Genomic DNA, 25,800 nt, shown 5'->3' with positions numbered 1-25,800 from the left:
AGTGTTCTTTTGTGTTTGTCACTAATTTGTATGTAACAGTTTTATGCTATTTTTAATGACTGTATCCAATCAAAGTTTCCTTCACCATCTCAGTGCTAAGTACGTGCTGGAAGACAGCATATGAGTTTACTTAAAAAACAGATGACAGAAGGCAATCGAAACGTCAGCCTTTGTCTTCCCTGGGACAATTCGTCTAAGAATGAGCTAAACTACACAATCCTATGCTGCTGCTGCTGCTGCCGCTACTGCTGCATTTAAAACGGAATAACCTAAGTTAGACTTCGAAACGCTTATGGGATGGCACGTTCATTTTTTAGAGCAATAAAATAAAATACAGAAAAGGAAACAGCTGTTAACATGAAACACACACCCACCATATACACAAAAAGTAGTATTACCAGATACTGAAGAGTTACAAAGGATAACATCCAAAAGTGGTTTTTAAGTTGCACAAACTAAAAATACAACATCAACCTTACATTTTCTAGTGACAGGGAAGGCCTAACCTAAAGTATTGCAAATCTATTTTGCACTTTCTACTCTGAACAGAAAGCAGTGGTTCCTAAGCGTCTCTTGCCTCCACCCTGTTGCCGCCTCTGCGTGTGTCATGTTCCTTCTGCCCATCACTAGCAACCACAATGTAAGACCCAGTCAATACTCAGACTTGCACATTCTTTCACACTGGGAAAGGCAAGGTGACAGGACACCTGCCCACTCACTCTTCTCAAAAGCAATGTCTTTTTTTAAGTCTTTTATATCTTGATAATTTAGAAATAACCAAAGTATAATTCTAGAGGAAAAATAACCATCTAGTAAAAACTTACTAATAAGTTCTCTTTACAGCAAACAAAAATTACCTAATTCTTAAATTTATCTATGATAAATTTACAACTGTTTTTACAATCATCTATTCTGGTTCTGAGATTCTTATAAAAATGTCCCAATAAATTTCCCCACATATAATTTAATAATTTTAATTTTGAACTCCCAGATTTTTTTTTACATACTTCAACTTTGTAGAAACCTATTTAAGGGAACACTGAACTCTTTTATAAAATTTTTAAAATTTTATAAAATTTATAAAAATCTGTTTTATAGAATGAGAAGGCTTTTCGTGCCAACAGTTAAAGTGGTGAATGGTGAATATCCCTAAAACCTGTTGAGCCTTCTGTAAGTGTGCCAACCACAGCCCCACATAGTGTCGCACAGTAAGGAAGGCAAGGCGCCCTGTCTCCCGGGGAAAGCGAAGTTATCGTGGGACAGCAGCGTGGCTATGGCAGACAGACAAAGGCTAACTCTACACAGGAGTCTGCTGAGGCTTGAGTAGGTGCCGCCCCGCTGCACCATCAAGGCAAAGTGGGCTACTAAGAGATGTAAACATTGAAACCTGGGAGGGGGAGACCAGAAGAGGAAGGGCCAAGTGACCTAGTTCTAAGCTTCATCTTCTGTTTTGTTATGACGACAGTAAAATCTGTTCCCTTCCATTTGGTCTTTTGGGAGGGAATAAACCAGAGCCATCAATAAATTTTCTCCTGTGGGGAAATTTCAGGTTCCATGTTTCTGCAGACTACTACTGGCTTCTGCCTGAATCTAGCTGTGCTCACATCAAATGTGGGGATTATTTAATGTAGCCCTGGAAACACTGAGGACTTCCTTGGATCCTATTTCATGCTGAGTGAAGGTTACTGGTTATTATGCGGCATAAGCAGAGGTATAGGCTTTAGGTTAACGTGGGAGGTCATAGTTATTCCGATAATCACGATAATCCCCCATACCTTTGGTGATACTTCATTCAGTAAGGAACTTTGATCCTCTTCAGATTTTCATAGTCCCTTAACAAATAGTAATTTGTATAAAAATACAGGGACCAGCACTGAGGAAAGTGGGTAAAGCCTCTAACTGCAGTGCCCGCATCCCATCTGGGTGCCGGTTCAAGTCCCGGATGCTCCACTTCCAATCCAGTTCTCTGCTATGGCCTGGGAAAGCAGTAGAAGATGGCCCAAGACCTTGGGGTCCTGCACTCACATGGGAGACCCAGAAGAAGCTCCAGGCTTCTGGCTTCGGATCAGCCCAGCTTCAGCTGTTGCGGCCATCTGGGGAATTAACCAGCAGATGGAAGACCTCTCTCTCTCTGCCTTTCAAATACATAAATCTTAAAAAATATATATAATTTATTTCTATCACATTGAAATAACTGCAAATATAATTTCTGATATGTTAAACTTCCGAATTGGGGGTTTGAGCAAATAATGAGATGCTGCTGTGATTCTAAAATCACAAAGCTAATTAAGAGAACAAAAATCCCCCAAAATCCCACCTGTTTAAACAAACCACACTTTTGTCTTCTAGTATTGTCCCCGAGTTTTACATACATGGATGCATCAACATTAAGACCGGCTTAGTAAGCCTCCCTGTACACGTAGAGCTCACCGCAAATGAGGATACTAAAAATACAAACTTGATGATGTCTCCCACCCAGAAAGGGCACCTTCTTTTTTTTTTTTTTTTTTTTTTTGTAGTATTTTATTTATTTAGTTGAGAAGCAGAGTCATAGACAGAGAGAGGGAAAAACAGAGCAAGGTCTTCCATCTACTGGCTCACTCCCCAAAGAGCCGCAACTCCCCAAAGAGCGGAAGTTGGGCCATCTTCCACTGCTTTCCCAGGCGATTAGCAGAAAGCTGGACTGGAGGAGGAGCAGCAGAGATCTGAATGGGATTTGGTGCCCATTTGGGACGCCAGTATCACAGGCAGAGGCTTAGCCCACTACCTCACAGCACTGACCCCAGGGCAACTTCTTAAAAGAAGCTGCCAGGGGACTGGAGGACAGTGAAGACACACGTGAGACCAGGGTGCTGCGCTGCTCTCTTTTTACCTGTCTGTTCTGATGGTCAGTACATCACTGGTCTTGCAGTATCGTTCTCCTGCAAGTTTAATCAATTTCTTCTTTGCGTGATCATCTAAATTCAAACTGGAAAGTTTAACCTTAAAAATACAAGAAAAATTATTTGAAAAAAAGTACTTCACACAATTTAATGAAAAAAAAAGTAGTTATGTTGCTTACATTAACATTAAACCCACCAGAAAGCAAGCTTTCCAAGCTCCTTCCGTACAGAGGGAGCAGCTGGCACGCACCATGATTGTATCATGGGAGAAAGGGAGGGGAACAGGCTGTTGTCCTCTGAAAGCTGGGCACTGGAGCCTTTCTTGAAAGAACTAAGACATGTCTCTTCAGTAAATGAAATTACGGTGCTTATGAGCAGCACTAACAGAATTAAACTCAATTAGTGTCAAGAAAGCTGGAATGTAGAAATAAATGCATAAAACTTAAGAGCTTTAAGAATTTCTACTCTGTAATTATGAGACCTGTATCACTCCAACTGGCTTGGGGAGATTTATTCTTTTAAAAGCTACAGTCATCTCAAGAAGGCTGAAATATCACATCGGGGAGGTATCAAAACATCGCTTTTTCTCAAATGTTAACACTATTCTCATAGGTGTTCAGGAGAATTATTTAATGTTACATTAAAAAATGTTGAGTTAAGCTGGGTTCTTCATGGTACCATTTCTTAGAGCAGTTAACATACTAATGAGCTTTCTGGAATTTCAAGATCCAGGGTTGGTGTGTAAATGACTGTCAAATTTATTTGACATACGATTTTAGTTTTCAAAGGACATCTCATGGAATCAGTGTTCTTAAGAAACACTGAAAAAAATGAACATACGTGTAAAATATTTTTTCAACTTTATTTATCTGAAAGGCACAGCAAGAGAAGACAGAAAAACTTTCTTCCATAAACTGGTTCACTCTTCAAATGCCCACAACACCCAGGGCTGGGCCAGGCCAAAGCCAGGAACCAGGAGCTCCATCCCTGTCTCCCACATGGGTGGCAGGAACCCATATTTGAGCCATCACCACTGCCTCTCAGGTGCACGTCAGCAGAAAGGAAGATCTGAGTGAAGCCACCTAACGTGATCGTTAGGCAATCCATTATGAGATGCAGGTGTCCTAAGCTGCAGCTTCAGCTGCTACGCCACAGTATCTACCCCTAAACATAGTTTTAAAAAAATGTCTTACAGGGCTGGTGCTGTGGTGTACTAGGCTAAGCCTCCACCTGCAGCACCAGCATCCCATATGGGTGGAGGTTCATGTCTGCCTGCTCTTCTTCTGATCCATTCCCTGCTTATCCATTAAGCAGTACAAGATGGCCCAAGTGTTTGGGCCCCTGCACTCACATGGGAGACCTGGAATAATCTCCTGGCTTCCCATCGGCCCAGCTCTGGTCATTGCGAACCAGTGAATGAAAGATCTTCTCTGTTTCTCCCTCCCTGTCTGTAACTCTGCCTCTCAAATAATAAAATTTCTCTCTCTTTTTTTTTTTTACAGGCAGAGTGGACAGTGAGAAAGAGAGACAGAGAGAAAGGTCTTCCTTTGCCGTTGGTTCACACTCCAATGGCCGCCGCGGCTGGCGCACCGCGCTGATCTGATGGCAGGAGCCAGGTACTTATCCTGGTCTCCCATGGGGTGCAGGGCCCAAGCACTTGGGCCATCCTCCACTGCACTCCCTGGCCACAGCAGAGAGCTGGACTGGAAGAGGAGCAACCGGGACAGAATCCAGCGCTCCAACCAGGACTAGAACCCGGGGTGCCAGCGCCGCAGGCGGAGGATTAGCCTATTGAGCCGTGGCGCTGGCCCAGTAAAATCTCTTAAAAAAAAAAAAAAAAAAAAAAAAAAAAACAAAACCTTTCATTTATTTTCATCACTTGAAAGGCAGAGTAAGAGAGAAATAGACAGACACAAGTATCTTCCAACCACTGGTTCACTCCCACAAATTCCCTCAATAGTCAGGGCTGGGTCACACTGAAGCCAGCAGTCAGGAACTCTATGTGTCTTCCATGTGGGTGGCAGAAGCTCGGGCACTTACCTGCTTTCTTCCAAGGCACGTTAGCACCAAGCTGGACCAACTCCGTGTCCCATAAGAACTAGCTGAATGCTTTTGAAGTCTGCATCCCCAGAGACCTAAGGACCTCCCTTTAGGCTCCACCTCCTGAGGGCCTCACCACCTCTCAACACAGCCACACTTAGGACCAACCTCCCAACAAGTGAACACTTGGGGGAACGAACTCCAACCATACCTGAACCACAGCAACCATATAGTCATTTCCCATGGAAAGCACTAAGATCAACAAAGAGGTGTAACTGCATGAGAAACAGAGGCTCAAGGGCACTGTGCAGTCTCACACAGTTCTGTCACTTCAATAACCCTGCATGGCCCTCAAGACACCACACGGCAGCAGCCCGCTCATCTTCTCATTTTTTCCACTGAAAATGCATTCCCTTGAGAAGCAAGCATGACACCTATTTTGTTATTGGCAATGGCCTATGACTTAAAAAGCATGCCACACTTACTTGCTGAATGAATATGCACAAAGTTTTCATAGGGAGGATATACTGTTTTTTTAAGCACTGTGATATTTTTCAAAAATCTGAACTCAAGAAAATATAAATAAGCACACTTTAAAAAAAACTAGACTAATAAAATATGAACTAGCAGGGATCAAGCCAATCCAGTGTTCACACATGGCAAACAGTGTGAACTGCCACAGACCTCTGGGACAAACATGTATCAACCACCAGATTATCAGCTTCACGGACAAAACAACCCACTTATGGTAGCTGATAACAATGTGGAGAATGACTTATAAGAAAATAAAATGTGCCTACATTATAATCATGCATATATATGCACATACACATGAACACAGAGATGAAATATACAGAAAAATGAACAGTTTTTATAATACATTGAGAAGGTAGTAATTTTACAATTTCTTTCAATGAAATTCTAATAATGTTTAACAATACATTAAAAAATATTTAAAATGTAAGTATTTTAGTTTTTTGCATATAAAGTGGTCCAAAAAACTGGCAGCAATGTCATTCATTATTGCAACAACTGCTGTAAAACTCAAATCACATCAATAGCTTAATGTTCAAAAATCTATACCGAGTTTATGTACTCATAAATATTTCAGGAACAGTTAGGTGGTACACTCACGCCACCTGCTAGCACTCAAAGGCACTGCAAAACTGTTAGTAAAACCTAGATTAATACTTGAACTTCCAGCTAAATGAGATTTTCTGCCTTTCACAACATTAAAAGAATTGTGACATCTTTTTTTTTTTCTTTCTTTCTTTTTTTTTGGACAGGCAGAGTGGAGAGTGAGAGAGAGACAGAGAGAAAGGTCTTCCTTTTGCCATTGGTTCACCCTCCAATGGCCGCCACAGCCCGCGCGCTGCAGCCGGGGAACCGTGCTGATCCGATGGCAGGAGCCAGGTGCTTCTCCTGGTCTCCCATGGGGTGCAGGGCCCAAGTACTTGGGCCATCCTCCACTGCACTCCCTGGCCACAGCAGAGAGCTGGCCTGGAAGAGGGGCAACCGGGACAGAATCCGGCGCCCCGACCGGGACTAGAACCCGGTGTGCCCGCGCCGCAAGGCGGAGGATTAGCCTAGTGAGCCGCAGTGCCGGCCTGACATCTTTTTTTTCAAGCTGGTATTTTTCAAAAAGATTATTCTCAAAATAACATCAATATTTCAAATCACAGTAAGCTGAGTTCATAGGTATCTTTAAATGCCTGTATTTAACAAAAAAGGAGGTACATACATTGAGTACTGTGTCTAAATACATGAAACACTCTCTACAAACAAGGATGGTGCAAGGGGTTAGAGTGCTCTATCAGATGTAATATTGAGAATAACAATAGAGAATAACATTTGTATATTTTCTAAAATAACTTCTAAAAGGAGAACTATCATGTCAAAGGATTTAACTCTTTTTGGAAACTGTGAAAAAGAGTAGCACTGTGAGAAAGCCTGTGTTCCTATGTACTCAGGAACTTAGATATTACTACAAATCAACTTGATAGGTAAACACTTTATCCTACACTTAAAATTTGCATGTCATTGAATATTATTCAGGTTGATAATTTGTTCCTTTTAATAATGCTTATTTTATTTAATAATGCTTATTTGATAACTGATTTCTTATATATATACTGATTTCTTATGTATTTGTTTCTTTTTAATACAACTTTATTGATACATAATTACATACTACAGATTTCACCCTTTGAAAATGTGCAATTCAGTGGTTTTTCGTATATTCTGACTTGTGTCACTGGCGCCACTATCTGATCCAAGAGATGCTTATCACCATAAAAAAAGTCCTGTTAATGGTCACTCCTTATCCCTCTCCAGTTACCTCTGAGTCCCCATCCACCACCAGCCCACTTCTGTCTAGGAATTCGCCTTGTATCTTAGAGAAATGTGGGATTCTTCTATATGAAAGACTTGTCCCTTCTCCCTCATTTATTTCTTTGTTCACTTATTTATGCAAGTATGGGCATTTATTTTATATCTGGATATAATTCCATGATACATTATTTATTTTTTGCTCACACTGTTCCAGCCCTGGTAACTGGGTCTCTTACTTGGCCCATCTGCTCCTCTGCCATGCCACCATCTTTGGTTTTTAAACATTTCCTTATTTTCTGGCCTTTATAAAATGTTTCAAGCCCTTCTTACATATGCTCTGTTCTAGTCCTGGAATCTCCAAGGTGCACTTTTGAGTCATTTGAAGGGTAACGGCAAAATTCTTTGACGTACTTCCTAGGATCCCCAGAAGATTAACTTTTGTGTACTACTGTAACCTGTGTTTTAAGCAAGAACACTGTAAATGGCCTGCAAAAATGTGTTGAAAATTTGTGCAGCCATTTTTACATATTTGCTGACAAATTAACCAAAGAGTTTTTATCCATTTTCTGATATAGCTGATTAATTTATAATTTGCTTTCTTTGTTGGGTTTACAGATGAAAGTTGTGCCATGTTTATGAAATGAATTCACAAAGCTTTAAAGCTTCTTTTTATCCCATAGGATTGTTTAAACAGCATAGTTATATATGTATATGTTTTTAGTCTGGAAATATTTTCAAACTACAAAAGATGATCCACTTTTACTATAAAACACTTAGAAAACATAGAGGCCAGCACTGTGGTGTAGTAGGCTAAGCCTCCACCTGTGGCGCCAAAATCCCATGTGGTTGCCCATTCGAGTCCTGGCTGCTCCACTTCCCATCCAGCTCCTTGCTGATGGTCTTCCTGGCTTCTGGCTCCTAGCTTCAGCTTGGCCCAGCTGTCTGTTGTGGCCATTTGGGGATTGAACCAGTAGTTGGAAGACCCACCCAGCCACCCACCCACCTCCCCCATTCCCCCCGCCTCTGCCTCTCTGTAATTCTGCCTTTCAAATAAATAAATCTTAAAAAAAGACAAGATCCAAAGCCAGTAGCCAGGACCTTCTTCCTTGTCTCCACATGGGTTCAGAGGCCTGAGCACTCAGGCCATCTTCCACTGCTTTCCCAGACCAAGCTGCACCGATCCATAGCCAGGAGCTTCTTCTGGGCCTCCCACATGGGTGCAGGAGCCCAAGGACTTGGGCCATCTTCTACTGGTTTCCCAGGCCATTGCAGAGAGCTGGATTGGAAGTGGAGCTGCTGGGACTCAAACCAGCGCCCATATGCGATGCTGGCACTGTAGGTGGCAGTTTAATCGGCTATGCCACAGCGCCAGCCCCAAAATGGACCAAACATTTATGGTCACTCTACGTTAGGGAATTATCTGCTTGTATTCCCCATTTCAGTGTCAGAAAAAGGCCTATGTCTGAACTGATCAACAATGTACCACCTGCCACAAATAACATCACAGCGTTTATTGTAAGAGACCAACATTTATCTATTTCGTAGCTATTAAGAATTAAAGAATGCTTAATAATAATAATGGAAAATGCTTATACCACATGAGAAAGAAAATATTACTGAGTACATTTAGTTATCACCATTAAAAAAATAAAGCAGCTAGCTGTAAATACAATAAAAAGAGCTACTGCAGTTCACATTGGCTAGGCACAGAATTATGGACAATTTTATAATTTAAAACTTTTATTATATTTTTAATTCTCTTCGGTAAATACTAGTTTTCTAGTCACACATTCACAATGCATTTCTAAATAACGTATTATAATGATTTAATTTAAAACAATCTCGAGAGTGGGCATTGAGCACTGCAGTTTCAGTTACTGCTTGGCACTCCTGCACCCCACAGCCGAGTGCGTGGTTTGAATCTCAGCTACTCTACTTCCAAGGCAGCTTCTGACAACATGTGTCCTGGGAGGCAGTGGCTGATGACGTAAGCGCGTGGGTCCCTGCCACCCACTTGGGACACTCAGGTTGAATTCCTGGATCCTGGCTTAAGCTTGTCCCACCTCTGGCTATTGCAGCCATTTGGGAATTGAACCAGTGGACGGAAGATCTCTCTCTCTTTCAAAACAAATGAAAAATAAGTAAAAAACAAATCTCTTACCCTTAAGGTTACTGTTCGTGCCTTGGGGTTGCGAATGGATGGTCCTGATGAAACGTAGGCAGCTGTGTCAATTTCAATTGGAAAATGCTTCTCACATTTCTCGTCAGTGTCAAGTGCGGCTGGCCACTCCGTGCAGAAATCTGAGAGGTTAAAAAACTATCTCAATTATGGTTCTGCAAATATATTCTCAATTGTAATCCATGCTACCAAACACCAAATTAGTAAGCTGTCTCAGGACATACAACATGGAAGAACAGATGCTCTTCTGAATTTTACATCATCACCCCTCATCCTTTTCTTAGCTGGTACTTCCTAATCAGGAGTCTAATTAAGGGAATGATTTGAATATTGCAGATGTGATGGGAAGCAGGGTGTTCAGTGACGAGCCTATTACAGCTTCGCACATATGTGCTTCCTTTCCAACTAAAAGCAAACAGTTCACAGCACCAGAGCACTGTTTTTTAAAAAAGCAACAGATAACGTTAATTCATTGTCAGATGAAGATGACTGATGATCAGCTGGTAGGAACTGAAAGCAGCCCTGAAAAAGCTGTGAAGAGGGAACTGAAATGCGGTCAGCTACCTTCCAGAAACTGAGCCAAGTCAAGTTTCAATTCAAACAGGCAAACAAGACGAGACCCCCACTTAGTGGGATTCTCACAGTTAACTCACGTTCCCTCTGTGTGCCCTCTCTATGCCGACGGGGTCCACTGGCCCGAGAAACAGCCCTGTCCTCCTGGTTGGCCAAGACAGCCTCCAGAGGAGGTGGGCCTGGGTCTGAGACCTCAGCCACAACAGAAGTTCCCAACCATTGTAACCCATGAGTCGTACTTTGGAAATTTATATTCATTAAATAAAAGATAAAAAAAAAAAAAAAAAAAGTTCCCAAGACCATGGACACAGCTGTCTGTCCATCTGCACAGCACAACTGGAGGGGGTAAAAAAGTACCTTAAACTACAAGCAGTAGCACCCAACCTCCTACAGCTACCCATAGCTGATTTCATCTCGTCCCATTCCTAGCAAGTTAGTGTAGTGTGGGATGAAAACCAGCACCATCAGGCTGCTCCCAATGGAAATTTCATTACTCAAATGGCATCACACATAGGAAGAGCTCAAAGTAACGGTCTTCTTAAGGTGAAACATGTTAGATGGCAGGGATCCATGCTTCCTCCAGAAACACAGGGCTGCAGGAGACTGGTTGTAATTACAGGCGGATGTGGGAGTTCTTCAGGGTGATAACCTAATGGATACTGAGAGCTAGTTCACCAAAATATTTTCCCAAATAGACAGCTTTCCTGTGGTAGTCACTACATTTAGCCCCTACTTAGGCTTTAAAATCAGAGTTAGCAAATATCACTGTAAGTTACAAAGACTCTCTGATACCTGGGACTAAATGTACTCTAGCAAATTAAGAATAACTTGCACCATTCCCTAAACACCTGCTTGAAAGATCAATTCTAAGTCACTTTGAAGGAAGAGAAGTATCTCTGCAATTAAGAACATTTTGACATTAAAAAAAAAAAAGAACAGAGCAAGTGAGTTGAGTTTTATTCCCAGAATGGATTGATTCCAACATCCTGTACTACACAAGAGGCATTACTACCAGGCACCTTCTCAGACGACTCTGGAGAATTACATGAGCTTTTGGGTTTGCACAAAATCTTTTTTTTTTCAACTGTGAATAAGTCATTTCAATCACCAGATGATAATTACAGTTTTTAAATTAAATTACTTAAATTACATGTCTAAAAACACAGCCAGCTGGAAAGTACATAATAGACTCCTATTAGGTTTACTCATCTGATAGGTAAAGACCAGACTTTGAAAGACCTTGGTTTTTATTTAACTTCTGCCACTGATTATTAAAGTTTTGGTAAATTACCTAACTTTCCTGCATTTCACTTTTTCCATTTGCAAGTTAGATATAAAATCTGAACTGACCTACTTTGGAAGAAAACCGGGAAGAAATATTTGAAAAGCCTTTGAGTTATTTGGAAGGTGCAATCCAAATCCAGAGCCTGGCAGAAGTGTCAAAGCCTAATTAAGGAAAGATTAAACCGCTCCTTCAAGCACAGTAAAACACAGTGCTACTCTTCTGAACATGCTATATAAAAGGCTTTCACTACAAATCAGGATGTAGTATAGAAATATTTCATGAAAGTTATTAGTTTCATTAGCTAACAATAGTATCTGAAAAGAAAAATTAAACTGATCACATTGTACAGAAATACATTTGTTCACCAGTTTTCTAAAGCATCAAAACGGAACACGTCATTTATGACAAACGGTGCACAAATTTGGAATAGTGTTCAGTTTTAGTCCAATTCCAGGCACGGATGAACACAGAAACACAACCTCTGGGGACAAAAAAGCATTCTCATGCTTAACGTAACAGAGGTCTACATAAACAAAACAGATTTTTGTTCCCTCATTTCAAGTGTAAGGTTGTTATTCCTAGGTTGTAGGACCTACTTATATCTTTTGTATTTTTTTGAATGGAAAGTACTCCCAAAGCTCAAGTTTAATAATAATTATGTTTGCTGTGCTATTTCTCCTTCTAACACAATCAGACTACCTGTGAAGCGTTTTTAGGTTTCATTTTTTCCCCCTATCAAGTCTTACCAAGTATTCTGACCTCTCTTCCTGCCCCCACCCCTTTTTTTCCCCAAAGACAGAGGGAGAGAACCCACTCACTGGTTCCCTTCCCAAATGTCCCCAACAGGCCAGGCTGCATATCTTATGTGGGCAGCAGGGACCCAACTACTTGGATCACCTACTGTCTAGAGCCAGGACTCAAACTCAAGAACTCTAACATGGAATGCAGGCATCCCAAAAGGCAACCTGACATACCAAATGCCAATTCCTTTTCCTACATCTTCGTGAATGTGCTGGCTGTAGTTCAACAGTGAGTCTCGAACCCACCTGAGAGGCAGGATTATGGTTTCTACTTCCATTATTATTGATAATTTCCTATAGGGCAGTTAGCAAAAAAAAAAAAAAAAAATACATACATAAAAATTTATAAAAATTTCAGATATACTTGAGTTCAAGTCCTGCCTCCATTTCCCATTCAGCTTCTTGTTAACATACACCATGGTGGGCAGCAGATGATGGCTCAAGTGCTTGGGTCACTGCCATCCCATAGGACACCCAGACAGAGTTCCAAGTGCCTGCTTTTGGTCTGGCCCACTTCCAGCTGTTGTGGGCATTTGGCAAGTGAACCAAAGGAGGGAAAATCTCTGTCATACTGCCTTTCAAATCAAAGCAGTAAACATTTTTTAAAAGAGAAAAAGAACTAATGATAACTCAGGATATAAGGCTGCATGGCACATTAGAATTGAGATTATTTTCATTTTTTTTTTTATTTGACGAGCAGAGTTACAGACAGTGAGAGAGAGAGAGACAGACAGAAAGGTCTTCCTTCTGTTGGTTCACTTCCCAAATGGCTGCCACAGCCGGCGCTGCGCCGATCCGAAGCCAGGAGCCAGGTGCCCCGTCCTGGTCTCCCATGGGGTGCAGGGCCCAAGCACTTGGGCCATCCTCCACTGCCCTCCCGGGCCTCAGCAGAGCTGGACTGGAAGAGGAGCAACTGGGACTAGAAGCCGGTGCCACAGGCAGAGGATTAACCAAGTGAGCCACGGTGCTGGCCACAGAATTGAGATTCCTAATGTTATGTTCAAAGGCTACCCAAAGTTTATGGAGGAAAACAGTCACGTTTTGTACCTTTAAGAACTTCACAGTGCTTTTTAATCGCTACAGGAGTCAAATGCAGAAAATTGGGGATCTAAAATAGAAAATTTAAACAAACATTTTAAAAGCATGAAAAAAAAATCGTTTCATAAAAGTACATCACAAGCACAAAAAAACCAAGAATAAAATCTGACAGTTTTTTTTTACAATACTAATTCTATGTTAGAGTAGCCTGTTATCAATCTCAAGAAACAAATTCCTTAAAATACAAATTCAGTATCAAGTACTAAGTGATGCTGACACCCTAGACTATCTTCAGACTGTATAACCCTTTTGCTAAGGGGCCAGAGCTGTGGTGCAGTGGGCTAAGCCTCCTCCTGCAATGCCAGCATTCCATACGGGTGCCAGTTCGTATCCCAGCTGCTCCTCCTCCAGGGATCCAGCTCTCTGTTTATGGCTTGGGAAAGCAGTGAAGACGGTCCAGGTGCTTAGGCCTTGGCACCAGTGTGGAAGACCCACTCCTGGCTCCTAACAGGCCCAGCTCCAGCTGTTGCAGCCATTTAGGGAGTGAACCAGTGGATGGAAGACCTGTGTCTCCTTCTGTCCATAATACCACCTCTCAAACAAATAAATAAAAATCTTAAAAAAACCCAAAACCCTTTAGCTCTGACAAGGATCTCACAAGAGTAAAGCTGTTCTAAGTATTCTTTCTGCCATGAATCTACAGACGTACAAGCAAATGTTCCTTATAAAACTGAGACAGGCACTGCTGTAAGCACTCATATATTAGGTTAATAAGCTTATTTAGTGTCAACATCCCTAGGTACAGATGGCATGCATTAACTGCAAGCATGTTTACGTGTATTAAAATATTCACAGCCATTAGCTTTATTACAAATCCACTGGTACTGTCCCCAACCCAGTGACATTTTCTCAAGAACTTCATTTTAAATTAGGTTCCCTTTTCACTCTGAAAAGCAATGCGTTTTCCTCCATGTTTGCTTTCTTACATCTCTTGAAATGTTTCCAGTTCCAAATTTCATTTACTTGTCTCCAGCAGCAGAGAACCCCTTTCTCCCTGTTTGCATCTCAGTTTTTATCACCTTTTAGCAAATTTTCCATTTCATTTTTAAAAATTTATTTATTCTCATTTTCCTTAAAATGCAGAAAAAAAGAAAGACCGGCAGATGCTAAGGGAGAGAAGAAGTATATTCCATCTGCTGGTTGACTGTCCACACGCCCAGAACAGTTGGGGCCAGGCCAGGTCAAAGCCAAGAACCAAGAATTCCATCCAGGTTTCCCATTTAGGTTGCAGGAATCCAGATACTTGAGCCGTCACCTGCTGCCTCCCGGGGTCTACACTAGCAGGAATGCTGTATCAGAAGTAGAGGATCCAGGATTCCGATTAAGCACTCCAATACAGGACATGGGCCTCCCAAGCAGCACTGGACAAAATACTCGCCCTCTTTTGTTTCCCAAAAACTCTTATCTAGTGGAAATAGTTTTCCATTGTACAATAACTTGCACTGTGCATAAAATAAAACCATATAAGATAGATATTTTCAGACTAAACATTTATATTGTCTTTTAAAAAACCCCTACAGCTCATAAGTCATTACAGATGCTATCAAAGGAAGCATTTAATATGACCCATTTTGCTTGTAAGAAGAAAGAAACTAAAGTTGGTGTACCAGAACCAAAACAGTAAATCTTTCTAGAAAGAAAGTATCTAAGTTCCTTTATTAAAAGTCCATACCTGCCAATTCTCAATCTGAAGTTAGGTTATTTGAAGTTCCTCTTGAAAGATACAATACAGAAAAGACACAAAATAGAAGATCTTATTTCTTTCCCAAGCACATTAATAGGGAGCTGGACTGGAAGTGGAGCAGCCAGCACTTGAACTGGCACTTGGACAGGGATGCCAGCATTGCAGGCCATGGCTTAACCTGCTATGCCACGATGCTGGCACTTAATTATAGTTCTTCAACGCTGAGGATTCAGTCTTTACCATGGATAATCAAGATACAACATCCGTTACGCCCTTGGAAACTTTTCAAGTTAAAATCTGACAATTCACTCCTGAACCTCAGGGAAAAGGGGACGCAGATGGAGGCAGCATCAGCGTTCACTCAGGTCTAGTCTGAGCCACGAGGCAGCACGCTGCTTACCTTCAGAAGTTCTAGATTGCCCTCCTTTGCCATGGGCACACCCTTTTTCACTGGATAACCCATGCGAACAGGAAGAGGGACTACAGAGGGCTTAAACGGTGCTGCAACCGGGTACACGCTGGGCCAGTCCTGGTCAACAGCCATTTTCTCTGTCCTAGGAGGCAGTGCCTAAGAAACACAAAACAGTGCAAATATGAACACACTCTTCAATTTCAAAGGAAGAAGCTGCAGTTGTGAGAAGCAAGCAGAGCCGCGACCTCCATGAAGGCTGGCCTCTCACGAAGCACTGCAGTTAAAGACAGCACCAAACCGGCCTGAGCATCTCGGCAGCGCTCCCCAGCTCTAAGAACCCCTTACTTCCACATTCCCTTTACTACAGTGTTCTCCCTACCTAGTTCATTAGATTTTTGGCAACATTTTTTACATTCTGTTGGTGAAGGGATGGGTTAACAGTATGTTCTGGATCTACTTCACATCAGAACTTCTGAATCATTAAAATACTACACAGGAGGACTCACGGACTGTTTACCTTTCTCCTCTGTGCCTTCTGACTTCTGGATGTTCTTTGCGTTGTACCTAAAAGACAGTAAAACAGGAACTGAGAATTTAATAACACGGACTTGTTCAACACCAACTATGATCCCATAACTCTAACACATTTCCCAAAAATAAACAGTAACACATTTTCTTCACAATGAGAGACAAAAATCATCTTTCAGCACTGTGGCATAGTAAGTTAAGCCTCTGCCTGAGGCGCTGGCATCCCACACAGGTGCTGGTTCGAGTCCCAGCTGCTCCATTTCCAATCCAGCTAACCGTCTGGGAAAACAGAAGGCAGCCCAAGTGCTTGGGGCCCTGCACCAGTGTGGGAAACCTAGAGGAAACCCTTGGCTTCTGACTTCATATCGGCTCAGCTCTGGACATTGCAGCCATTTGGGAAGTGAACCAGCAGACGACTTCTCTCTAACTATGCCTTTCAAATAAATAAATGAATCTCTTTAAAAAAAAAAAAGGCAAAAAGTCAAAACTAACTAAAGGACCAGCATTATTGTACAGCAGGTTAAGCCACTGCTTCCAATATCAGCATTCCATATTGGAGTCCCAGTGCAAGTCCAAGCGGCTATGCTTCTGATCCAGTAACCTGCTAATGCACCTCGGGAAGCAGCAGGCGATGGCCCAAGTGCTTGGACCCTGCCACCCATGTGAGAGACCTGGATGAAGTTCCCCTCCCTGGCTTTGGCTTGGCCCACACCTGGCTGTTGTAACCATTTGGGAAGTAGACTAGTGGATCGACAATCTCTTTCTCTACTCCTCTTTCAAATAAAAAATATTGAAAAGATATTTAAGAAAATTCTATAGTTGAATAAACAGTTTACTTTATGTGCTATTTTTATAAGATTTTTATATGATTTACTTTTTACATGATCTTTATATGATTAGTAAACTAGTCATCTAAAGAAATCTTTAAGAAGTATTTATTTAATTCAAAGTCAGACTTACAGAAAGAGAAAGAGAGAAAAAGGGATCTTCCATCCTCTGGTTAACTCCCCAGATGACCACAAGAGCCAGGGCTGGGCAGGCCAAAGCCACAAGCATGCAACTCCAACCAAGTCTCCCACATGGATGGCAGGGGCCCAAATACATGGGCTATCCTCCATGCTTTCCCAGGTACACTAGCAGGGAGCTGGACTGGAAGCAGAGCAGCTGGGAACTAAAGCAGCACTAACACCCAGGCAGCTGTGCCATGACACTGGCCCCTAAAGAAATATTTTCAATAAAATATTAAGGTTCAAGTGTGGTATAGCTGTTTAAGCTGCTGCTTGGGACATATGCATCCTATTTAGAATGTCTGGTTCAAATCTTGACCACTCCACTTCCAATTCACCTTCCTGCTAACGTACCTGGAAGACAACAGATTTAACCTCAAGTACTTGGGCCTCTGCCACCCATGTGGTGACCGAATGAAGTTCCTGGCTTGGGGATTTGGCTTCGCCTAGCCCTGGCTGTTTTAGGCATTCGGGCAATGAACCAGAGGATGGAGGATATCTCTCTCTCTCTCTCTCTCTCTCTGCTTTTCAAATAAATTTAAAAAAAATAAGTTAAGGTTCACAGCAAAATAAATTCATTTTCTCAAGTTAAAATATCCAGTTCGATATATTCTGCATCTTCCAAGATTAGTTTTGAAATGTTCTAATTATAAATATACCCTTTCATATTTAATAAACTGTCAAAAACATTTTAGTTTTTCCTTCTCTGTTGTATGTAAGAACTGCCAATGTTCACACCAATAACAAAAATCACAGACACTCCTAACAAGTCATATGACTGAAGAAGAGACCAGATTACTAATACACAGTAAATACCTTTTAAAATATTATCTCGGGGCCAGCACTGTGGCAGAGCAAGTAAAGCCGTCGCCTGCAGTGCTGGCATCCCACGTGGGTGCCAGTTGGAGTCCTGGCTGTTCCACTTCTTATCCAGCTCTCTGCTATGGCCTGGGAAACCAGCAGAGGATGGCCCAAGCCCTTGGGCCCCTGAACCTTCATGGGAGACCCAGAAGAGGCTTCTGGCCTTCGGCTTCAGATTTGCCCAGCTCTGGCCATTGCAGCAATTTGGGGAACGAACCAGAAGATGGAAGACTCCTTTCTCTCTCTCTGCCTCTACCTCTGACTTTCAAATAAACAAATAAATCTTTAAAAATAAATAAATCTTAATCTGTAACTCTGCTTTTCAAGTCAATAAATAAATCTTTAAAAAAATAAAAAAATATTTCCTCATGATTCTCCAAATAATGCAGCAGAGTAAAATAATAGCTCTAAGGATGCCTGCACTTCCACATGCAGGTACTATGCTAAATATATCTCATCATCTCATTAAAAAATAAGATTTACTCGTTTGAAAATCAGTGTTACAGAAAGGGAGAGATCTCCCATCCACTGGTTCACTTCCCAGATGTCCACAAAGGCCAGGGCTAGACCAGGCCAAAGCCAGGAGCTAAGAGCTTCTTCCAGATCTCCCTCGTGGGTGGCAGGGGCTCAAGCACTTGGACCACCTTCTGCTGCTTTCCCAGACCATTAGCAGAGAGCTGGATCAGAAATGGAACTGATGCCAACTGGTGCCATATGGGATGCCGGTGTTGTAGGCGGCAGCTCTACCCACTATGCCACGATGTCAGCCCTCATTTAAAGCAGAGAAAAATCTCACTTAGCAGCAAACAGTCTCACTTTGCTATAAAATATTGGGAAAGATGCCTTTATCTGTGTATATTTCTGTCTTTTATTATTGTAGACACTCTGAGTGGTCTGTAACACAAAAATATTTGGAAATGTCAGAGCAAGTGAAGGACTAGGGAGCAAGGGGTTAAATTGATATCCACACAGCAAAGTCAAGATCAGACTCTGAACCTCCTGTCTACTTCCTTTACATGGAAGGCTCCACAGCTACAACCAACTTCCAGTACCCTGCCCTTCAGTCTTCCTCGGATTTCCTGTCCCTCCGCTGGGAACATACTTCCCCTCCATCGGCCTGGTTCCTGTCCCTTTCTCCTCCTCCCAACTCCACCTCTGACAAATCCCTGTGCATGCCACAACGTTCACTCATTCATTCAAAAACAGTGATACCGCATATTAGAAACTAGGGATCAATCAGCCCTTGCCCCCACGGAATGCAGCCTGTCAAATCACACAACTTTTGAACAAGTCATTTCAATAAACAGTATCACAGAGAGCAGGGAACTGAACATTTCTTTTAGCTGGTGTGACAGTCGACCTTGAGTGTCAACTTGCCTGGATTTGGGGATGCCCTGGGCGCTGGGAACACGTCATGACTGGGTGCATCTGTGAGGTGTTTCCAGAGGAGACTGGCAAGTGCGTGGCTGGACCAAGTGGGCAAGACGCTCCCCCAACGAGGGCGGGCACCACCAAGGAGGCCGAGGCCCCTAACAGAACAAAAAGGCAGAGGAAAGGCGACTGCACGCTCTTTCCGGGAGCTAGGACACGCCTCTCCTCCTGCCTCGGACATCAGAACCTGGTTTCTCCAGCCTTTGGACCTGGGGACTGGCACCAGCACTGGAGTCACACTGCCATACTCACGTCTGATTCGTCTCTCTGGAGAACCCATACACAGCTAGGGAAACCTCTGTGAAGGAGTGAATCTTGAGCCGACACCTGAAGAATGAGCAAGAGGTACCCACAGAAGAAGGCGGCTAGGGAGAAAGTTCTCAGGGCACAAGAGAGCGTGGAAAAGCAAAGGCAACGTGTGAATTCAACATGGCTAAAATTGAAAACAAGGAAAGAGGGGCAGGTAGCATACTTCCTAACCGGGAGTTCGCCGGCAGGGCTCTGGTTTCCTTCCTCGACTCCTCCCAGTCCCTGGACACAGCACAGCTCTGCACCCGCTGCTCAGGATAAAATCTAACAGGCATTCTTGGGGTCGGTCCTAGTCTCACACCAAATCCCTGGGTAAATCCTAACAGAGACACCTTCAACTATGTCCCTGTCCAGCCACACTACCTTCTTCACTCTTCCCCCCATCCAAGTCACCATCGTCTCACTGGACCACTGCAACAGCCCCCAGACAGGTCCCTGGCCTTCCCCCACCCCGTACCCCGACAATCAGTGCTCCACACAGCAGCCACCCATCTTTTAAAAGTCTAATTCACAGTCTACTACTTTCCTGCTCAAAGCCTCCCCAGGTGATCCTAAACTCACAATAAAACCTGAGCCCAAAGCCAAGACAGAATGCCTAGGAGCCTGACAAGGGCAGGCCATTACTGAACTCCCTGATGTCCCGCGCCATCCACGCTCCTCTGTGTTCACTTGGCTCCATTCAGCTCAGCCTTCTGTCTGTTCTGGGCTCCCGAATCTCACCTTGAGGCCTCGGAGCTTCCAGGGCCCTGCACTGACAATGCCTTCCCTAACCATGGCTCTGGCCTCTCAAACCTCCCTTACTCCAAGAGGTCACTCTGACTACCATTCAGCCCACCCAGTCTCTGACCCTCACTAAACACTACCTGGCATTTACTTAGTTGTTTACTTGTTTATACTCTGACTTCCCCAAAACAATCCAAACTTCACCAGGTCAGGGACCTTGTTGTATCCCCTAACGCACTGCCTACCGCACATGAGCAGGTATATTTCCGAGGGCTGGCGCTGTGGCACAGTGGGCTAAGCCTCCACCTTCAGTGCCAGACTCTCATATGGGCACCGGCTCGTGTCCCAGCTGCTCCTCTTCCAATCCAGCTCTCTGCTATGGCGTGGGAGAGCAGAAGATCGCCCAAGTGCTTGGGACACTGAACCCACGTGGGAGCCCTGGAAGAAGCTCCTGGCTTCAGATCGGCTCAGCTCTGGCTGTTGTGGCCATCTGGGAGTGAACCAGTGCATGGAAGATCTCCCTCCTTCCCTTTCTGTCTCTAACGCTATCTCTCAAATAAATAATAAATTGAAATCTTTAAAAAAATATATGAACGAAAAACGTAAAATAGGCAAGTGTTAAGACCATGAAGAGCCACGATGATGCATTCAAGAATTTATAACGCATTGTCAAGTAACAGGAAGCCAGTTGCAGACTGTGAGCAAGGCAGCGGGGCAAGACCAGATGCGCACTTTGAACACTTCACTCTGGCTGCGGAGAATTCAGAGAGCAGTAACCGCAGCTGTCAGCAGTGCGCAAGGGGCAGCAGCGGAGCCACCTGGGGTAGTCCTGCTGCCTCAGCACCCGCAGGTGACTCTGGCTCCTCTGGCTCCGAAGATCAGCACGGGCCAAGGCTGACCTGGATGACCTACACTAAATGACACGCCTACCAGCAGCGGTGACGGGCGACACGGCCCCCTATCAGGACTGAGAGGGCGAAACCACGCATACTCCTCCCCCTTATTAGAATGGACCTCCCCTTTCACGAAACGACCCCAGAGACCCTGAACACCGAGTAGAGACCCGGCCGCTGCCCCCCGAGCAGCTGAGTCTTGGCTTTCTCAAGGCTATTGTTATTCCTGAATTCTTTCTGGAAGCCCAGTCAAGGGCGTGGGGGACCGCGCAGCCCCTGCTGTCCGGCGCCGGTAGGAACGAAGTAGATGACAGCGATGCTGGAGGCAGGCGGATGGCCCCGGGGGACAGGACCCCCTCGGCCACTGCTGTCCCCTCCTCACTCCCCCGTCCCTCCATCCTCACTTCCACACGGCGTCTCTCGCACCACGAGTGCTTCTCCCTTGCTAAGCTCGCCTCGGCCGCCAGGTTCCTCCAGCGCCAGGGCGCCATGCACACCCCCACGGCCCCTGCCCCGTGAAGGTCACCTCAGCTCCGTCCGCAGACCCGGAGTCCCCATGTGCTGGCCTGCAACTCACAGCCGGCGCAGTCCGCGTGGCACGGCCGCGGGCCTCCCTTCGCGCTCGGGGGAACCCGGGGGCCCCACACGGCCCGACAAACATCACGGGGGACCAGAGTGAGACCCGCGCCAGCGCCAAGGCAGGAAGTGCGGGCCAGGGGCAGGGGAGCAGGCGCCTGGAGGACCCGGAGGAGGCCGGCGGCTAGGAACGTGGGCGCAGAGGCCGGACCCACACGAGCGGCTTTCCCATCCGGCGGGCCAGCACCAGCAAGCACGGGCCCCACTGGCCTCGCCGCGGCGGCCGCCATCACGGGCCCAGTATTCCGCTCTATCCCCTCGCCCAAAGCCTGGAGGCGGTGCGGCAAACACTCACGCGGGCTAGGTCCTGGGGCACGAGTGGTCGGCGACACGGCGGTGGAGAAGGCTCGCAGAACCCCGACCCCCGGCTGCCTGGCCAGACACGCCAAGATTGCGGCGGCCGCCATGGCTGCGAGGACGGCAAGCCGCAGGGGACACGCGCCGCCAGGCGTGAAGGCGCGAGCCTGGGGCCGCAAGGCGCATGCGTACACCCTCTGGCCCCGCCCCCTAGCGTGGAGAAACTGGAGGCACCTGGGTCTGTGAGCGCCCGGGTTGGGTCAAACGTGGGGAGGAATCCCCCAAATAGAAAGGCTTCGGGAAAAGAGAACAAAAAAGATAACGGCGGTGGGGGCGAGGGAAATGGGCTTACCCCGGGCAAAGACACTTGCAAATGGGACCACGGGGACAGGTTGTTGTGGCTGTGGGAGGGCAGGTGTGTGTGGTCAGGGTGCACCCTTAGGCGCTCCAAAGCTCAGAAGGCCCGGCCCAGGGCGCAGGTTCTTTCAACTGCTGCTTTTTTTTTTTCTACACTTTCTTGGGTTGGAAACAAAAATCTCCAGCTAGTGATCGGATCTTAGGGCAGAGAGGCAGCACGCTTGAGTGGAAAGCTTAGCTTCACCCTTTGGGACTGTGTGATGTCAGTGGACAGTATCTGCTACAGTCCGTGTGTCGTGTGTCCGTGTGTCCTGTCCTGGAACTGGTATCAGGGGTTTGGGTAGTTTGATCAGACCACAATTACAAAACGTCAGAACTCATCAGGGTCTGGAAACCAATGTGCGTCCCTCATAACCCGGACTTTCTACCCTAGGATGGGTTAACACACAACCCTTAATAAAATCATCACCTGTTTTTTAAAACAAAGTATGGAATGGTAATGGCAGCCAGGAGCACACACAGCTGACTCCTGGCGAGCACACCCAGTGGAGCAGCTGTTCCGCAGTATTCTGGCCGCCAGCATTTCGTGTGCCATGGGTGTTTGTGGGCACGAGGCAGGTAAGGGGCATGAGACCGCCAAGCGTCTGCAGTGACCACCATCCTCATCTCAGGGCCGCTTACCTTCCTGTTACAGCCAGAGAGCAGAACACAGTGTACTCAGGACAGCTGCACCAGCGTCCCACAGGCCGGGGGATTTACCAGAACCTGTGTTCTCACCGCGCTGAGGACCACGGCTCAGAAATCCCAGTGTGCGCAGGGCTGGATCCTGCTAAGGGTTGTGACCGAATCTGTTCCCCGCCCGGCCCCAGCCTCCAACGGTTGCCAACAGCGCGTGGCATTCGGAGTCTTCTAGATGCCTCACACCCTCGCCTGCCTTCACCCCATGTTCTCCCCTCTCCTCTTTACCTAAGATGGAAAGCATGGCCTGTGCCGTCACATGATGTGGGATTTGAGTCTGGGCTCTTGGGACGGCCGACGTAGCCTCTCGGAGCAACAACATGCTCCCAGAATGACTGATTTAGGGGAATGTGTTTCAGAAGACATAGCACAAATATTCGCCAATGCAGTTAAGCGCAGGGCCCATGTCACAGCCTCATTCTCTCTCTCAAGTTTATGTTTTTTAGCAGATAAAGTGGAAACCCAATGTCACAGAAATTTTGTGACAAAAAGGTTATAGTCATCGTTCAGACAATTATCCGTTTCTGAACAAGCTGAGGAACTTAGCTCCCCATTCTACCTTGTTATGCTCTGTGTCTTTTATTTTAACTCGCCCAAAAATGACAGTGAAAAGAGAGGACCAGAGCTAGAAGAGCCAGAGAAATACTTTGTACTCCCCCCGCCCCCTGGCATCAAGTATGGTAAATTGAGTTCTATGTTACAAGGTTAAAACTCATTTTAATGCCATCAACAGGCAATAATACCTATCTTATGCAGTAAAACAGTGAAACATAGGGTCAGCATCGTGGTGTAGGAGGTTAAGCCACCTCCTGCGATGCAGGCATCCCATATGAGGGTACTAGTTCGAGTCCCAGCTGCTCTGCTTCCAATCCAGCTCCCTACTGCACCAGGGAAAGCAGAAGATGGCCCAAGTTCTTGGGCCCCTGCCTCCTGCATGACAGACCTGGATGGAGTTCCACAGTTCTGTTTCAACCTGGACTACCCCAGCCAGTGTGGCCATTTGATGAGTGAACCAACACATGGAAGATTCTTTCTCTTTCTTTTCAAATAAACAAATAAAGTTTTTTTTTTAATAGTGAAGCATGTACTATGTTGCACGTGATGGTTACTAAGTTACACAATTTTCCAGTTTGAAAGGATCTTAGAGGTGCACTCACTCATGGTAAGAGTCTTTCCTTCGACCTATATGATTAAATAATTGAGCACAGCATAGAAGCCAGGCTGCACTTGGAAGGGCCCTTTGGCTTAGCGCTCTACCATCCCTGTCTAAAACTTCTTAACACGTTTTGAACAAGTGGCTCCACAACTTCAGTTTTCACTGGGCCCTGCAAATTACATAGTGGGTTCTAGGTACAACAGTTGGTAAATATTAAGCTTTCATACAGTGGGTTTTTACTCTATATAAATCCTGGATCAATCCAATGAGAGCTATTTTAATCAAAACTAACTTCCATATAAAACCTGTGTGGAGCAGCCAGTGCTGTGGCGTAGTGAGTTAAGACTCTGCCTGTGATGTGGGCATCCCATATTGGCACTGATTTGAGTCCTGGCTGCTCCACTTCTGACCCAGCTCCCTGTTAATGCACCTGGGAAAGCAGCGGAAGATGGTCCAAGTTCTTGGGCCCCCACATCCACATAGGAGAACTGGAAGAAGTTCCTGGCTCCTGGCTTCAGCCTGGCACAGCCCTGGCCATTTCGGCCATTTGGGGAGTGAACCAGCCAATGGAAGATCTCTCTCTCTCTCTCTCTCTCTCTCTCTCTCTCTCTCTCTCTCTCCTTCTCTCTGTGTACCTCTTCCAAATTAAAAAAAAATAAATAAATCTTAAAAACCTGGGTGGACAAAATACAGTAGAGTCTGTATATCAAGTTCACAAGCAATATGCAGATCCCCAGGTTTCAGAAATGGACTTTGCAATGCAAAGGTATTGCAATGCAAACACCTACCAAACAGTACAGGTTAACTATATTATATAAAAATATAATACAAAATACCACTGAAGACACACGGGCCTTTTAATGCACAGTACAAGTTCTAGAAGGATAAACAGCAAACTTCAGGCAGTAGGTATTGGGTCAGAGGTGATTTGTCTTTATAAAACTGGCTTATGTCACTTAACATCTTCCAGGTTCCTCCACACTGTTGCATAAGACAGGATACATCTTTTAATGGCCCAAATCGGGAGCCTGGAACTGTATCTAGGCCTCCAGATGGGACCAGGCACCCGGCCCATCTCCTACCACTTTCCCAGGCACATTAGCAGGGAGCTAGATGAGAAGTGGAGTGGCCGGGACAGGAACTGCTGCTCACATGGGATGTCACAGGTGCAGCTTAGCCCTCTGTGCCTACCTGTGGCATGGTTCACATCCCGCCCAGCAACCATCAGCAACACAATGTGCCTTCCCTTCAACCACATCCTACCTTGCACCTCCTCCCCCTCATGCCCTACCTCCCGGGTCCTGGCCACCCTCTTCTCCCACCCAGCTGACAGTCTGGCTCTGCTTGTCCTCTTCCCCCTCCACATCCAGTCTCCACCCAGCCCTCAAGTGAGGTGGGTGTCAGACCAAGGCACCAGCTCCTCCTATCGCTGAGAATAAAATCCAGAGTTCTTACTGTGGCCTCCCAGTCGGACCAGCTCGATCCGTTATTGGCTGTGTCTCCATACCTCTCCTCCCACTCTCTGGGGTGTGCTCAGCTCCATCCACGGCCACCTCCTGTGCTTGCTTCTCCAGCAGGGC

The 25,800-nt window shown here is 45.1% G+C and overlaps 1 protein-coding gene across 1 annotated transcript in view; it reads right to left on the bottom strand.

The window, feature by feature from the left end:
* The window catches only part of MRPS35 (mitochondrial ribosomal protein S35), a 35,935-nt gene extending 13,834 nt beyond the window's left edge, over window positions 1-22,101 (bottom strand). Inside the window, exons 1-6 of the mRNA XM_002712685.6 lie at window positions 21,968-22,101; window positions 15,802-15,848; window positions 15,273-15,440; window positions 13,138-13,198; window positions 9,415-9,554; window positions 2,873-2,982 (exon numbers count right to left, since the gene is read on the bottom strand). Coding sequence (XP_002712731.2) covers window positions 2,873-2,982; window positions 9,415-9,554; window positions 13,138-13,198; window positions 15,273-15,440; window positions 15,802-15,848; window positions 21,968-22,079 — 638 coding nt within the window. The 5' untranslated portion in view covers window positions 22,080-22,101. The remainder of the gene's footprint in view (window positions 1-2,872; window positions 2,983-9,414; window positions 9,555-13,137; window positions 13,199-15,272; window positions 15,441-15,801; window positions 15,849-21,967) is intronic.
* Between the last annotated feature and the right edge of the window lie 3,699 nt (window positions 22,102-25,800).

The sequence above is a fragment of the Oryctolagus cuniculus genome, chromosome 9 (assembly GCF_051225735.1).
Source record: "Oryctolagus cuniculus isolate XC-2025 breed Fujian yellow rabbit chromosome 9, ASM5122573v1, whole genome shotgun sequence".
NCBI classification, from domain to species: domain Eukaryota; kingdom Metazoa; phylum Chordata; class Mammalia; order Lagomorpha; family Leporidae; genus Oryctolagus; species Oryctolagus cuniculus.
The sequence above is the reverse complement of the archived record's forward strand: the minus strand, read 5'-3'. Positions and strand labels throughout refer to the sequence as shown.